We start from the raw sequence: 14,508 nt of genomic DNA, 5'->3' as shown, positions 1-14,508 counted from the left end.
CTGTGGAAATTCAAGCTTTCGGCAAAGTGCCTAAACAAACACAAGTTCAAAATAATCAAGTTACCCTTTTAGCGGCACATCGATTTTATTGTCGAAGCAGCTGAAATACAGTCAACAGCAAATGCTAGTCCTTTATTTTACTAAAAATATTTAAAGCAATCCGCATTTAAATGCTGGGGAGCTCCACAAAATTCAACGGAAAAATCGAAGGGCTTTGAATGTCAAGGACATCAAAAAGCAAGTAGCAAAACAAACAAGAACGAAAATAACAGGAACATCAATAAAGAGCGCAATACCCAAGCCAAGCCGATTAACGAGACTTGCTTCATCCACGTGGAATGTAAAATCAAAACCTAATCAACCATAGCTATGTCCAATAATCCAGCATATATAGCGTCTGCTCAAAAGCCGCCAAATGCAAACAACAGCAGCTGCAACAGCAGTGGCAGCATTAGCACCAACAAGGCAAACGGCGAATCGAAATTGGCGGCAGGCATTGCTGTCGCCCACACGTCCCTGGATGTTGGCGGGACGGCAGCAACGCCACAGGCGGCTGGACAGAACTGGACAGACGAAATGGATAGCCCACTGTGGCTATCTTCGCTACATAGCGTTATATTCATTATCACGTGCGCCTTGGCCGCTTTCATACTGTTTCGCAATGTCCTGACATGGTAAGTATACGTAGCGCTGTGCGCGTGTGTGCATTTGTAAATCTTTATACTTTCATACATACATCATGCATCGATCACACTGTGAGCTTTAAAGCTTTAGGCATTTCTTCGTATGCCTTGGCGGTTTACTGATCAACTAATTAAAAGTGTGAAGTTAATTTTGCTCCTTACTTTCTCTCTCTTACTCTATCCTTACTGATAACCTCTACAAATCATTTCAATTCGCTGCGTACGAAATTCGCCTAAAATGTTAGGGATAACAGTAATTTGATTGATTAAAATATTAATTGAGATTGAGTATCGCAGCTCAAAGCAGCGATCTATTTAAATGCTAAATAATTTGTCTAACATAAAGCGCCCTTACCAGGCTTAGCACTAGCACATGTACCCGACTATATGTACAATTTACATAAATTCCAAGTTAAATATTTTTACCGTACAAATTCTCAATTGTTTATGCTTCTACTGTGCATACCCGTACAATTTTATTACAGAGCGCAACCAAATGTATGGTATATACATACATAATTATCAAAAGTATTAGATTATACGATATACTATCATATGGGAACGTACATATACTAAAATCCATCACGCGAACAATATAACAAACTAATATAGTTGTACTCACTTCATGGACGAGTATTTATCAACTAATTAACAAATTTCATTCATGCAAAGAGCGGCTATATTTAAATATATATGTGCACACATTTATCAAAAAAGATCAAATTATATATACATACCTAAAATATCTGCACACTATATTTAGCTAAATCTTACAATATTTCCAAGATCATACGTAGATCACTGCATATTTTCAAGCTGGATGCAAAGCTCACTGAGCTTCGAAAGCTTTATGTAACGGACGACACGCGTGTGTAGAATCATGCAAATATATGAGTGCAATAAGAAAAGCCTTTCTACCCCTCTCACCCTCCTTCCCTCTCCCTTTCTCTCCCCCGGTTCCTCTCACTTTGTATGGCTTTGTACACGCTGAGCTGCGCTTTCTCATTCCCCATTCTGACCCCAAAATCAGTTGCTTGACGGCCGCCGACTGAGCGAGAACTGGAGAACAGTCGCTGCGAGTTCTATTTATTTAATTTTTGTTTATATTTATTTGTTGTATTTTTTGTTTTTCTGTTTTACCTCTGCGTCGCATGGAGAAATTCAATGAGTTTTCTTACCTGCCCACTAGGCATTTGCAGAGCTTCTGGGGCGCCTCCGGAGACTTTTGGCAATCGCAATGGGATAAGTTCATCGACATGTTTGGTAAGTTGGCCGAAATAAACACAACGATTGAGCGTGCACAAAAGAGAATGCGCAAGAAGTAGAAACAGAGGAATCAAGCGAAAGAACCTAAAAAGAATCTCACTCGGTCAGTGCGCATGCACTCAAGACTTTTAACTATGTCCATGCGTGTGTGTGTGTGTGTGTGTTTCTTTCCTTAATTTCGCTTGGCTTTTTAGCGTCAGATATCACAAATTGCACTTTTGCCTCACATCCAGAGGCAACAACAAAAGCAACAAAAGCAAAGATTCAACAACAAACAGCATCTGGTTTGTTTACTAATTCGCACATACACACAGATATACACACACACATGTCAACATACAGTCAAAGGCTAAACGGGGAGCGTTGATTACACTGTGCAACACAATTCCATTGCTCAATGAAATCTTTATGCAGCTATATGAGAATCAAAGGCGCTTTCAATTAGATAACAGATATTTCTTTTTATAATTTATTTTATTCAGTATATATCTGTTTTACTGCTATAATTTACCACTATATGTATTTTATTCAGTATCCCATATCTACTGCAGAGTGTTAGATATATTGTAAGTGTGCGATTGGAAGTGTTTATTTATTTAAGTGAGCGTTTTTTCATGCCCATTCAAATGTATTTAAGATAAAAAGAAAAATAAATATGTGCACGGGGGCTGAAAGCTTTATCTAACCTGGGCCTGTCTTCATTAAAAGAAAATTGATGTAGTTTAAAGTTGAAGAATTGCGAGTACCTAAGCTACATATATGTTTCACTTAAATTTAGATTTTTTAATATACTGAAAACGGGTAATATATGAATTGAAATTAGCTCATAATATACCTAATAATAAATATAGCATGTTTAGCTTTATTGATTGTGCAAATTGTGAAACGTATTTACACAATTCTATAATTCCAGCAATTATAATATATATCATTAAATAATAATAATATATCTATGGCTTTCAGCATACCTTTCATGGTTTACCATTAAGTCGACTCTACATTTCTGAATATCTTTTAATAAATAAATAATATGCTCAGTTATAAACACGCAGATACGTACATATGTATGTATTTTTATATGTACATATGTATATGCCGGCATTTGCAAGCCAAAGGTCATTTAACTGTTAACACTTAGATCTATTTATATTTATTGCTTCTGGCAATACGTGATGAATGCCATATAGCTCTAGCTGGGATGGGTGTCATAGATCTTGTAATAGGTATTTTGAAATACGGACTCTGAGAATGATGATCAACTGGCACTGATAGAGATAAGCTAATAAACTTGCCCATTTGATAATGATAATGAAAACAGTAGTGATGAGAGTAATGATGAAAATGGTAGGGATAGTATTAAGCATAATTAAATTGATCATGAAATCCCTGATGATAATTATAATGGAAATATTAGTGATAATAATAATATAATTAAATTGATCATGAAATAGACTATAATAAATCGAATGGGAATGAGATGGGCTATAATAGTGGTAGTGATAGTGATAAGGATTTTTAAAATTAAAAATAATAATAATTCTTTTATTGGACTAAGTTAGATGATAAATTTAATAAGTGTGATAATTAAAATACTATAATTATTTTATGTTTTTTTTTTTAAGTAAGAAATATAATTTTAAAATGTATATTTATATTAAATTATATTTGATCCCCTCTCACAGGCGATGATCCCATGGTGCTCTGGGTCTTTGGCACTACCATATTCACAATGATCGTCTATTGGAGCGTGGGCGGCATTTATACATTCATGGACCTGACCAATCGTCCGGCCTGTCTGCGCAAATACAAAATCCAGCCGGGCACCAATGAGCCCGTCGAGGCCGGACGCCTAATGAAGGTGACGAATGCGCAATGAGTTTTCATTGAGTTGAGCTGAGAGTTGAAAATTGAAATCTGTGAATGTGCACATGAATATGAATATGAGTATTAATATGTCTCCCTCTGCGTTGCAGGTCATTTGGCGTGTGATCTGTAATCAAATATTTGTGGGCATACCCCTGGCGTTCCTCAGCTACAAACTGATGACTGTGCGCGGCCTGAGCGATATACGCGAGCTGCCAACTTTCCACTGGGTCTGCTTCGAGCTGACCGTGTGCATACTAATGGAGGAGCTGGGCTTCTACTACTCGCACCGTCTGCTCCACCACAAGTACATCTACAAGTTCATACACAAGCAGCATCACGAGTGGACCGCACCCATATCGGTCACGGCCATCTATTGCCATCCCATTGAGCACATCTTCAGCAATCTATTGCCGCCGTTCCTGGGCGTATTCCTGATGGGCAGTCACGTGGCCACCGCCTGGCTGTGGTTCGCTCTGGCCATACTCTCGACGCTGAACGCCCACTCCGGCTATCACTTGCCCTTCTTTCCTAGCCCCGAGGCGCACGACTTTCATCATCTGAAGTGAGTTTGGAATTCAGTTCGCAAATAAGTTTCCACCTGTCCAGAGCAGTAGCCGTTTATTATCTCTACATTATCTGTTTGGCTTTTATTAGAAAGCACTCCTTAATGAACTTATATATGAGCCTGCTTAGGCTAATCTAAAGCTTATTTCATTATCAAATACTGATTCGTTCATATACATAGCCATATCATAAAGCCCTTTCTGTCTGTGTATCCGTTAATCTTGTTGCTAATCGCAAATCTCTCTTAATGTCTATATTTAGCTATTTTATATGATAATCTCCGAAGCTCAAAGCTAAAATATTGATTGAATCGCTATATCATCCGTCATAGGGAAAGACCTTCCATAGAAATATCTATTCAAGTATGCTTAAAATATTTTCCCATATCATATATATTATATATTATTTATATATTTTATATTTTGCATTCTTATATAGTTCCAAAGAATGCTGAAATTTCATCAAAATATTGCTCACATTTGAATTTAATAATTATTATATAAATATTTATATGTTGGTTATATACTTTTTAAATATTTATTCAAATCTAAATTCTTTCAGATTTAACAATTGCTTCGGAGTTCTCGGAGTCTTGGATCGCTTGCATGGCACCGATTCGCTGTTCCGTGCCACCAAATCCTATACGCGCCACATTATGATGCTGAGCTTTGTGCCGCCTCGTGATGCCTTTCCCGACTCGACCATGAAGTGAAGTGAGCTCATATGCGGGAGCTGCCACAGGCCCCTCCCACTGCTCGTCTCTGTACCCTAGCTGCTCCTACACACACACACACACACACACACACACACGCGTACGGCATAAGGAGCTGCATTATTTTAGTTTTCTTCTGTTCTTTAGTAATTTCTATATGTGCACACGATATTGTGATAATAGCCAAGCTGGAACAACAGATCGGGTATTACTTTTATAGACAGCAAAACATTGATATTTAGCAGTTATTCAACAAACAAACAAAAAACCGAAATGAGAACGTGCTGTAAATGTGTGTTATAAAAGCTTTAAAACAAATTGATCTAATAGTAAGCATGGATGTATGTACACTTTGCACTCAGCACGAACGGGACATAAAATTAATGCAAAATAAAAGAATGAAGAAATGTAAGAAATAAATAAGAAAGAACCACACACAAAGATTCTTTGAACTTTGGGCACAATAATTTGCTGTACTCTCGCTGATTAAAAATAGAACTAATCTATGACTTTAATAATACCTAGCAATAGTTAATCTCTTATAAATGAACTACGACAAAACGATAACAATTTTACCTAATCAGTGAAAATGTTAAAAAGCAATTCCAAAGCGAATCACAAAGCACTTTAAACTACCTACAATTTGAGAAACTAAGCTTAAGTAAATTAGCTCCAAAAATAACAAATTTTAATCAGCTTAGTCCGAAGGTTGACTGGATCCAAAACTTTTTCATTCCAAGCAATTTAAAACAGGCGCCAAGATACTTTTCAAGTTAGCAAGCCATTATATCATGATTATCGAAAATTGACTCAATCCAAGATTTCAACTAAAGTATTCATCTGAAATAGATTTTTCCCATAGTAATATTGATCAAATAAGAAATTTTACGTTAACTAAGAGGACTATATGCATTATATCTTGTGTAGTTCTAGTTGATAATTCATATTTTGTCATGAGATCTTGGAGATGAATTAGATATAGCCTTATCTGCACTCCCATAAAAAAAAAAAAATTGTATCCACATGTTACATGGCGCCCCCTGCTATTACATCAGTGTTTGTCCAAGTTTTTCCCCCATCTTCACAAGATGGCTTAAAAAGCTGATATGCCTATTCGACTGTAGAGTACCCTGTACAAAACGCATATATCTGGCGCGCTGTGCACATAGCAGTTGAGATTTAGCCATGGTCGCAGCCACAATCCTGTCCAGCCTTGCTCTGCGCTGGCGCTATGCCGGCGAAACGCTTCAGGCGCGCTGGATAGCGTTACTCGATGTCATTGGCGATGATCCGATGCGGCTGTGGGTGTACGGCACCACAATTATTATATTTTTCGTCTATTGGATCTATGCAGCCCTGTTTACGATCATGGACATCACAAATCGTCCAAAATTCCTGCGCAAGTACAAAATACAGCCGGGGCAGAATGAGCCGGTCGATCTGGGCCGTCTATGGAAGGCCGTCAAGGTGGTCGCATTTAACCTAACTGTGGTGAACTTCTTTACCACCTGGCTGCTCTACGAAGTGTCGCTCAGGCACAACAACATCACCGATATCCGGCAGCTGCCAAGTTTTGGTCGCATCATACGCGACTTTGTCATCTTTGTGATCATGGAAGAGACGATGTTTTACTATGTGCATCGTCTGATGCACCACAGATCCGTATACAAATACGTGCACAAAAAGCATCACGAATGGACAGCGCCCGTGGCTGCCATGACTCTCTATGCCCACCCCATCGAGCACGTGCTAGCTAACCTGCTCCCAGTGGGCATATCCGTCTCTCTGCTGGGCACCCACGTCGTCGTTGCCTGGGGCATTATATCCCTGGCGGTCATAAACTCGATGAGCGATCATACCGGGTACAGCTTTCCCTGGTCTGGCGGATCTGTACGTTTCCACGACTACCATCATGCCAAGTAAGGTCTATTTTACTGTAAAAGTTCATTCAATCATATTCATTGTACTTTCTCATAGGTTCAATTACAATTATGGCGTTACGGGCTGGCTGGATAAATTACATGGCACTTATAGAGCCACCCATGAGAAAAAACAGCCACAAGCAAAGACGAAGGCCGTTAAGAGAAAGCGCAAAACAAATTAAATTACAGCATGTTCACTTCACACAAGTGATTACATTATGTGTTGCAAATAAACACAATTATTATAAGAGTATTTTTGTTATCAATTTGTTCCCATCGCAGCCAATCAGGGTTTATATTATTTACTATCGATAGTTGTGGATGAATTTGAAATTTCCGATAGCGCACATGCTGTACGATATGAGCCATCGGCGATGAACAGATATCAGCTGTGCACAATCGATATAAGTATCTTAGCTGTTGTAGGTTTACCAAAAAGGAGGATTTTCCTTTAGGTCATAATAGTCTGCAGGAGTGTCAAATTAAAAGTGATATAGTTAAAATGAATCGCAGTCGCAGAAACGTGGTAAATAAACAATTTGTTTCGGGTGGCGTTTATGTAAGTTGAAATAGTAACGTTTTTATAATTGTATATATACATTCAAACACACATAAAATATGTATTAAAATGTATTTCATGATCGATTACTCACTCACTAGCGTCTATTTAATTTCATGCCGTCTCGAATGACAAATGTGTATGTATTTGCGCACTTTTGCATATATAACAGAACATCAATATGCATCTGTACGTTTATACCTATTCATACATAGAAAAAAAAAACTATTGCGGCACACCAAACGAATTATTTTTCTCATTTTACGTTATTCCATCCATACATATCTACATTTGTATGCATGTGTGCTGCTGCTAGTGCGCATACATTCATGCATAGGTAGTTCTAATCGATACTGGTATACATAGATACATACATATGCACAGTAACAAAATTGCTCATCTCATAGATATGCACACATACGCACACTAGTTTTTCGTGAATGCGTAGTGTGTGTGCATGTGTGTGTGCATGTGCTCACGCGTATGTATATACATGCATGTGCCCAAGTACATGTGTGTGTATGCATTCGCATTCATTTGCGTTTATGTTTAGTTCTTTTCACTTCTGTTGTCATATTCAAATACGATTTCTGCAATAATAGTAATTCTATTTTTATTTATATAATTTACAGAGCACAAATTGAAAATGTGTGTCTCAAACCAATTGTGAATTCATTTGCAGTAGCCAATAAAAGTTTCTTTAATAGCAAGTGCCAAGAGTTTTCGTCCAGCCCTGAAAGTTTTATTTATTTTATTTTTTATTTTTGAAACTAAATACACACTCATGCCGGGACAGACACACACACACACACCGAACGAGACCGAGTGTTAGACTATTTATGAAAAAGAAAAGGACAGAGTAAGAGAAAGCGAGAGAGAGAGAGAGAGAAAGAGAGGAAACAGCTGGACTTGCTATTTTAGTTACTTTTGTTGCTGCTGAAAATCAATTCATCCAAAATTGTAACTAAAATTATTAGTTTTGCGTTAGATAGCGATGCTCATTTACTTCACTTGAGTACCCAAACGAAGCACAAGAACGCCAATTCGAGATGATCAAAGCCTGGCCTAGCCTGGCTAGCTTACCGGGCTGACGGCGTTCAGCTGGGTCAGCTGCTGCCAGGCGCCAGGGGTTTGGTTAAACGTGATTATGTGATTGACGCAAACCATCGATGGGTTGGCTCATGGTTTCGTTGGTGCAGCGCGTCTGCATGATTCGTTTGGGCACTTTGGGTCGTAGGAGTGGTCATGGCTATTCCTGAACTATGGTTTTTAGTAGAAACCGCCGGTACACCTGCTGCGATTCAAGCCAACGCCCACGCAGTTAGTAGATCCCTTGAATGGCATGTAAGACATTTCGAGACATTGGTATACATACATACATAATGGGCAAAGGGGCGACACAGTTGTCCGGCCTTTGCCTTTAAGCTTGAGCCATAGGCGTGGCACTCCATAACCGTAATCTTATTGATTCTAATTTTCATTTTCTTTTCTTTTCTTTTTTTCATTTAATAATTTTCTGCTATTCATATATTTATATATTAATACAAAAACTAAAAAAAAAGTATCTAGAGATAATAATGCTAGAGCTATTGAAAATTCGTCTAAAAATCAACAAAAATATTTTTTATTAAAATGTTTTTTTTTTTCCATTAATTAAAAAGCCTGCCGAATTAATTCAATTATCGAAGCTATATATGTATATATAAATTATATGAATTAGCGCATAAATTTATCTAACGATCGTTAGATGTAAAAAAAAAAAATTATATTAATTTTTTTTCGTAAATGTAATTAAATAAAGTATCTGCTAGTTTAGGGCAAATTGCAAATATGTTCTTTTATTAAATGAAAAAAAAAGCAAGAAACAAAAAAAAAAAACAGATATATATATATATATATATATATATATATATATATATATATATATATATATATATATATATATACTCTGCACTGCTGTTCGCTTAATAATAATCGATCTTTTCGTTTAGAATCCAAATGCTTCCGCCGCTCAACAGGCGGCCGCGATGGCTATGCCAGCCAAGCCGCAGCCGGCAGAGATTCAAGAGTCGTTGACCGTGCCAATGCCAATCAAGGAGGAGCCCATGGCTAGTGTCAGCGATAGCAGCGAGGCCATCGAGACGAGCTCCACCAACGAGAACAACGCCATGGAATCCGACAATGGCGGCAAAATACCATTTAAGAAAATATTCCAAAAGCGCAAGAAGTCATCGGGTAGGACTTGAAATCGCCCATCAAATCGACATAATTGAATTGACTTTAATTGATTTATTTTTAGAACGCACTCGCGATAAGAAATTGCGGCAAAACCGGCAGCTGCGCAAGTCCATGTTGCCCAAGAACGCGCTAATGGCCCTCAATGAGGTGAAGGGCATTAATATTAGTGACTTTACCATCAACAGCAATCCGGATGGCGGCTTCACGGCCATCGTTACCGTGAACACCAGGCAGTACGAGGGCAAAGGCCCCTCCAAGATGGCCGCCAAGAACTTAGCGTGCGAGAAGGCCTTGCGCGATTACATCATTGCCAAAATGACGCCGAAGCCGAAGAAGCCGGCGACAAAGACGTCCGCGGAGCCCGACACGAAGAACGAGGACGAAAATGAGCCCATGGACACGGAGAATAATGACAATCCGCCGGAGGATGAAGTGCCGATGCTAAACCTGGCCTCCTTTGCCATTTACAAGCTGTTCGCCGAGTGGGAGCGCGAAGGCTACATTGTGCCCGAGATGCATCCATCGTCCACAAACACATCGGCACCGCAAGCCGATGCCAGCTCGCCGAATGCCGCGGCAGCTGTCGTCACCCCAAAGGAGCCGAAGAAGCCGCCCGTGCGCACCGAATTGCCCCTCAACTGGGAGAGTATGCATCCAGCCACATTGTTATGCGTGGTAAGTGGTAATCCGGATACAATTTCAATAGCCGATTTTTCATATACCATGTAATTATCATCCACAGATGCGCCCGGGGCTGTCGTATGTGGACTACGGCTCTATCGGCGAGAAGCCAACTGTGCTGCAGCGATTGGGAGTCATCGTGGACAATCAGGAGTTCACCGCCAACGGCCGATCCAAAAAGATTGCACGGCGGAATGTGGCTGTCAATGTATGCAACACATTGTTCAACACAAATTTCATATATGAGGAGTATTAGACAGTATATGCATATGTATTTATGTATATGCATATGTATGTTAGCAGAATCTTAGAAGTGTAATTATGTAATATGTCGCTACTATTTATACCCGCTCGCAATGGGATTAGAAATTTGTATATCTTGCTGTCTGTCCATCCGGTATAATCGTAATACGATGAGTGTTGACGACTGCAGACTCGGCAAAATACAGCAGTTTAGGAGTAGAACCAACCAAATTTGTGAGATTTCTAGTTACGCCAATTATAAACCCAGAGCCAGAGTATATGTTTGGGGAGTTTTAGAATACAAAGAGAAACAAAATCAGTATGTCTATCAGTATGTTTTTGAGCTCGGTTGGATCCGATCGTAACGTTCTTGCTTGTTAATTGCTTAAATTATATTTCAACACTTCGACATTATCGTAAAATATATGCTCACATCGGACGTACTACGTGGGGTGTTTATAAATATAGCATAAATACATATGTATGTAGTTTTATCACTATTTTTTTCTTAATCAATAAATAAATAAAAAAAAAATAAAAAGAGAAAACTTCCAATTTGTCTGCGTTATTTGAATTATTATTACTAGTCGAATTGAATACATTAGTCCAAGAGTTTATGTAATCGATAGTAGTCAACAATGGTTTGACTATCGAGTCACATTTTCAGCTGTCTGGCAACATTGAGCTCAACAGCTGATCATTGTTAGTACATAAGAGAGCAGACACATCTATAGAAATTATAACAAATAAATTAGTGCGCAATGTCGAAATTAATTTCATATGCTACCAAGCACACTTTGCGTAATACACGCCTTGTTGCTAACCCAATGTACGTACAAATATTGTTTTATCGAATTCACAAAAGGAGCTCACAATATCGCATTTAGTTGTCAGCATGTAACCCGGGACTTCGTTCAGATGGGCACATCGGCAGCCGCACGTAACACATATTCGACTCTGGCCGTGGGGCCGACTAATCAGGCGGTGCTCCGGCCAGCTGGAGTTCCGGCGCTGGGCCACATGGCTAAGCGCAGCATGTTCATTCAGACCCAGGATACACCAAATCCGGACAGCTTGAAGTTCTTGCCCGGCGTGGAAGTACTGGGAAAAGGAAATACATACGATTTCCCCAGTGGCGCGGCAGCTCATTGTAGTCCGTTGGGTGAGCCTTGCCTTATATATCTGTATATATATATCGTTCATCATTAAAACTCGTTTGCTTTTAGCTAAGCTACTGTTCCGTGTGGAAGGTGTTCGTGCTGTATTCTTTGGCGGCGACTTTATTACTATATCGAAGGAAGAATCTGGAGAATGGGGCCTTATAAAGCCTGAAGTTTTTGCAATCATCATGGATTTCTTTGCCAGCGGCTTGCCCATACTGCACGAGGCGCGGGCCAATGCAGATACCGAGATTCTGGAGGACGACGATGAGACGGTTATGATGATTAAAGAGCTGCTCGACACGCGCATCCGACCAACAGTGCAGGAGGATGGCGGCGATATTGTCTTCATGGGTTACGAGAACGGCGTTGTCAAGTTGAAAATGCAGGGATCGTGCTCCTCCTGCCCCAGCTCGATCGTAACACTCAAGAACGGCGTTCAAAACATGCTTCAATTCTATATACCCGAGGTCGAGTCCGTAGAGCAGGTGTTTGACGAAGCTGACAAAGTGGCAAACAAGGAATTCGAGCGCTTTGAAAAGAGTTTAAAGCAAAAGGAGTCAACTAACGCACCCGTCAGCATTGGGGGCACACCAAATTAATAGTGTTTTGATTGTTACTATCTTTAGTAGGCTTAGAAACCAAATATGTTTACATAAATATTCGCTTATAAAGTTTAAATAATGTACAGTTTCCTGTATACATTGATTGTTTTGTTGTGATTGGGTATTGTAAAAGGAAAGCCATCGTATTTTTCGCTTTAAAAATATACGCGGATTTAAACGCAGTTAAACCACTAATCATAGTGATTCAACGAGCGCAACAGTGCCAGCTTATATCGATATCAAAGTATCGCTTTGATTACACGTCGTCGTTTACTTTTTTAATGAGCATTGTTATCGATATATGTATATGTGAAACTAGCTGTGTCGTACTCGTAAACTAAACGAAGACGCGCATTAAACAAATTAATAGGATTCGAAAAATTTATCAGTATCAAAACATATAGAACGGAACTGAAGCCCACCTTTCCACACAAATTGAAATCAACAAAGCACTTGCAGACATTAGCAGGCCTGTACTTTGAGTCAAGTGTAACCAATTGGACGTGAAGTTTTGCAGCTCGCATATAAATCGTAAAATATGGTCAGGCTTTTCACACTGAGTGTTTTCTACAAGGGTGCCAGCGAAGCGCGCCTATTGAAGACAACCTCGGACTTGCAGTCCTTCTCGTTTTTTCAACGTGGCACAGTCAATGAGTTCATGACGTGAGTATTCAAGTATTCGAGTTTCGGCTCGGTTTTCTACGGCGACGGCGCAATTAGCCCCATCGCTGACCTATAATTCGGTCCATTTATCACATATGTTTGTGCGTCTCGCAGCTTCGCGTCGAAGACTATTGTGGAACGCACCCAGCCGGCTCTGCGACAGTCCGTCAAACAGGACGCCTACATGTGCCATGTCTATGTGCGGGCGGACAACTTGGCTGGCGTTCTTATCGCCGATCACGAGTATCCGCACCGTGTAGCCCACACGTTAATCACAAAGATATTGGATGATTTCTCGGCTAAGGTGTCGGCCGACCAATGGCAGACCGGGACCGAATCGAGCATTGCTTTCGATTCGCTGCCTGCGTTTCTGGTCAAATACCAGGATCCCAAGGAAGCTGATCCGCTGACGAAAATGCAAACCGACCTGGACGAAACGAAAATCATTTTGAAGAACACAATTGAATCGGTGCTGGAGCGCGGCGAGAAACTGGAGGACATGGTCACCAAATCCGAGCAACTATCCATGCAGAGCAAGGCATTCTACAAAACAGCGAAAAAGACCAATTCCTGCTGCAGCTTCACCTAAGCCCACAGCCGGCTCAGAGAACGAATCAGAAGCAGAAGCAGAAGCAGAAACTGAAACCGAAACACCAGAAACAAACACCAACCAGAGGAGGATGGGCATATTACAAACTGGCTTAGACTTTGTATGCTTTTTATATAAAATAATTAGTTAATTTTATTATACTATACTATATGTACTATACACACATTAAGTATTTATACGTATGTTAAATGTGCGAATGTGCAAACACACACTCATGTGTGTGAGAGTGTGTGTGTCTGTACGCCCGCAGTGTGTGTGCTTAACGTTCAACTTGGCCTCTTGTTGTGTCTGCATGTCTAGGTATAATGGTACAGATAATGTTATATATATATATATACATATGCAATTATACCAATACAATTATTACATACATACATATACGCATGCCTCTGTGCACATATACACCCGTATATATATGCACACATGCATAAATTATGTATATATATGTGTGTATATGAGTATTTTGTATGCAATATAGGATTATGTGTCTATCTCCTTCGATTATGTGCTCTTGTCACTTTTTATTTTAGAACAGCTTTTGTCCTGTCTGCCGCCCCAATCAGTCCCCGTTGCCGACTTAGTTATGCTCGCTGGGCCTGTATATATTTAAGGTTGCACTAAGTTTTAGACGGCCTCAGCGACCTCTAACTGCCGAATACTCAACAGATATCCAAACAAGACAAACAAAGAATAAACAAATTAAGCCAAATCTGAAGTGTTTTAGATTCCCTCCTGC

The 14,508-nt window shown here is 39.6% G+C and overlaps 5 protein-coding genes across 9 annotated transcripts; all 5 read left to right on the top strand.

Annotated features, from left to right (window-relative positions):
- The first annotated feature begins 8 nt into the window (after positions 1–8).
- LOC6584942 (fatty acid hydroxylase domain-containing protein 2) lies at positions 9–5,521 on the top strand. Of its 2 annotated transcripts, XM_002010546.4 has the most exons (5): positions 9–674; positions 1,873–1,946; positions 3,632–3,807; positions 3,923–4,377; positions 4,941–5,521. In XM_002010546.4, the coding sequence occupies exons 1-5, from the start codon at positions 370–372 to the stop codon at positions 5,089–5,091; spliced, it is 1,161 nt and encodes a 386-aa protein (XP_002010582.1). In that variant the 5' UTR covers positions 9–369; the 3' UTR covers positions 5,092–5,521. The 2 variants fall into 2 exon arrangements, with proteins under 2 accessions (XP_002010582.1, XP_015016700.1); XM_015161214.3 differs by lacking the exon at positions 9–674 and having other exon boundaries at positions 1,698–1,946.
- Positions 5,522–6,125: 604 nt separating this feature from the next.
- Positions 6,126–7,261, top strand: LOC6584941 (fatty acid hydroxylase domain-containing protein 2). Its single transcript, XM_002010545.4, has 2 exons — positions 6,126–7,010; positions 7,069–7,261. Exons 1-2 carry the CDS (start codon positions 6,277–6,279, stop codon positions 7,193–7,195), a joined length of 861 nt encoding a protein of 286 aa, XP_002010581.1. The 5' UTR covers positions 6,126–6,276; the 3' UTR covers positions 7,196–7,261.
- A 145-nt stretch (positions 7,262–7,406) lies between these two features.
- On the top strand, positions 7,407–11,212 carry LOC6584940 (double-stranded RNA-specific editase 1). 4 transcript variants are annotated; one of them, XM_032732283.2, is made up of 5 exons: positions 7,413–7,572; positions 8,205–8,892; positions 9,564–9,807; positions 9,872–10,485; positions 10,553–11,212. In XM_032732283.2, exons 2-5 carry the CDS (start codon positions 8,818–8,820, stop codon positions 10,745–10,747), a joined length of 1,128 nt encoding a protein of 375 aa, XP_032588174.1. In that variant the 5' UTR covers positions 7,413–7,572; positions 8,205–8,817; the 3' UTR covers positions 10,748–11,212. The 4 variants fall into 4 exon arrangements, with proteins under 4 accessions (XP_015016702.1, XP_015016701.1, XP_032588174.1 ...); XM_032732282.2 differs by having other exon boundaries at positions 8,205–8,916; XM_015161216.3 differs by lacking the exon at positions 8,205–8,892 and having other exon boundaries at positions 7,407–7,539.
- Positions 11,213–11,417: 205 nt separating this feature from the next.
- On the top strand, positions 11,418–12,596 carry LOC6584939 (NFU1 iron-sulfur cluster scaffold homolog, mitochondrial). Its single transcript, XM_002010543.4, has 3 exons — positions 11,418–11,563; positions 11,622–11,896; positions 11,961–12,596. The coding sequence occupies exons 1-3, from the start codon at positions 11,496–11,498 to the stop codon at positions 12,494–12,496; spliced, it is 879 nt and encodes a 292-aa protein (XP_002010579.2). The 5' UTR covers positions 11,418–11,495; the 3' UTR covers positions 12,497–12,596.
- Positions 12,597–12,780: 184 nt separating this feature from the next.
- Positions 12,781–14,481, top strand: LOC6584938 (synaptobrevin homolog YKT6). Its single transcript, XM_002010542.4, has 2 exons — positions 12,781–13,162; positions 13,277–14,481. Exons 1-2 carry the CDS (start codon positions 13,038–13,040, stop codon positions 13,749–13,751), a joined length of 600 nt encoding a protein of 199 aa, XP_002010578.1. The 5' UTR covers positions 12,781–13,037; the 3' UTR covers positions 13,752–14,481.
- Positions 14,482–14,508: the final 27 nt, after the last annotated feature.

Source organism: Drosophila mojavensis, unplaced genomic scaffold (assembly GCF_018153725.1).
Source record: "Drosophila mojavensis isolate 15081-1352.22 unplaced genomic scaffold, ASM1815372v1 contig_136, whole genome shotgun sequence".
In the NCBI taxonomy this organism is placed as follows: domain Eukaryota; kingdom Metazoa; phylum Arthropoda; class Insecta; order Diptera; family Drosophilidae; genus Drosophila; species Drosophila mojavensis.
This window is presented reverse-complemented; position numbering and strand designations above follow the sequence as displayed.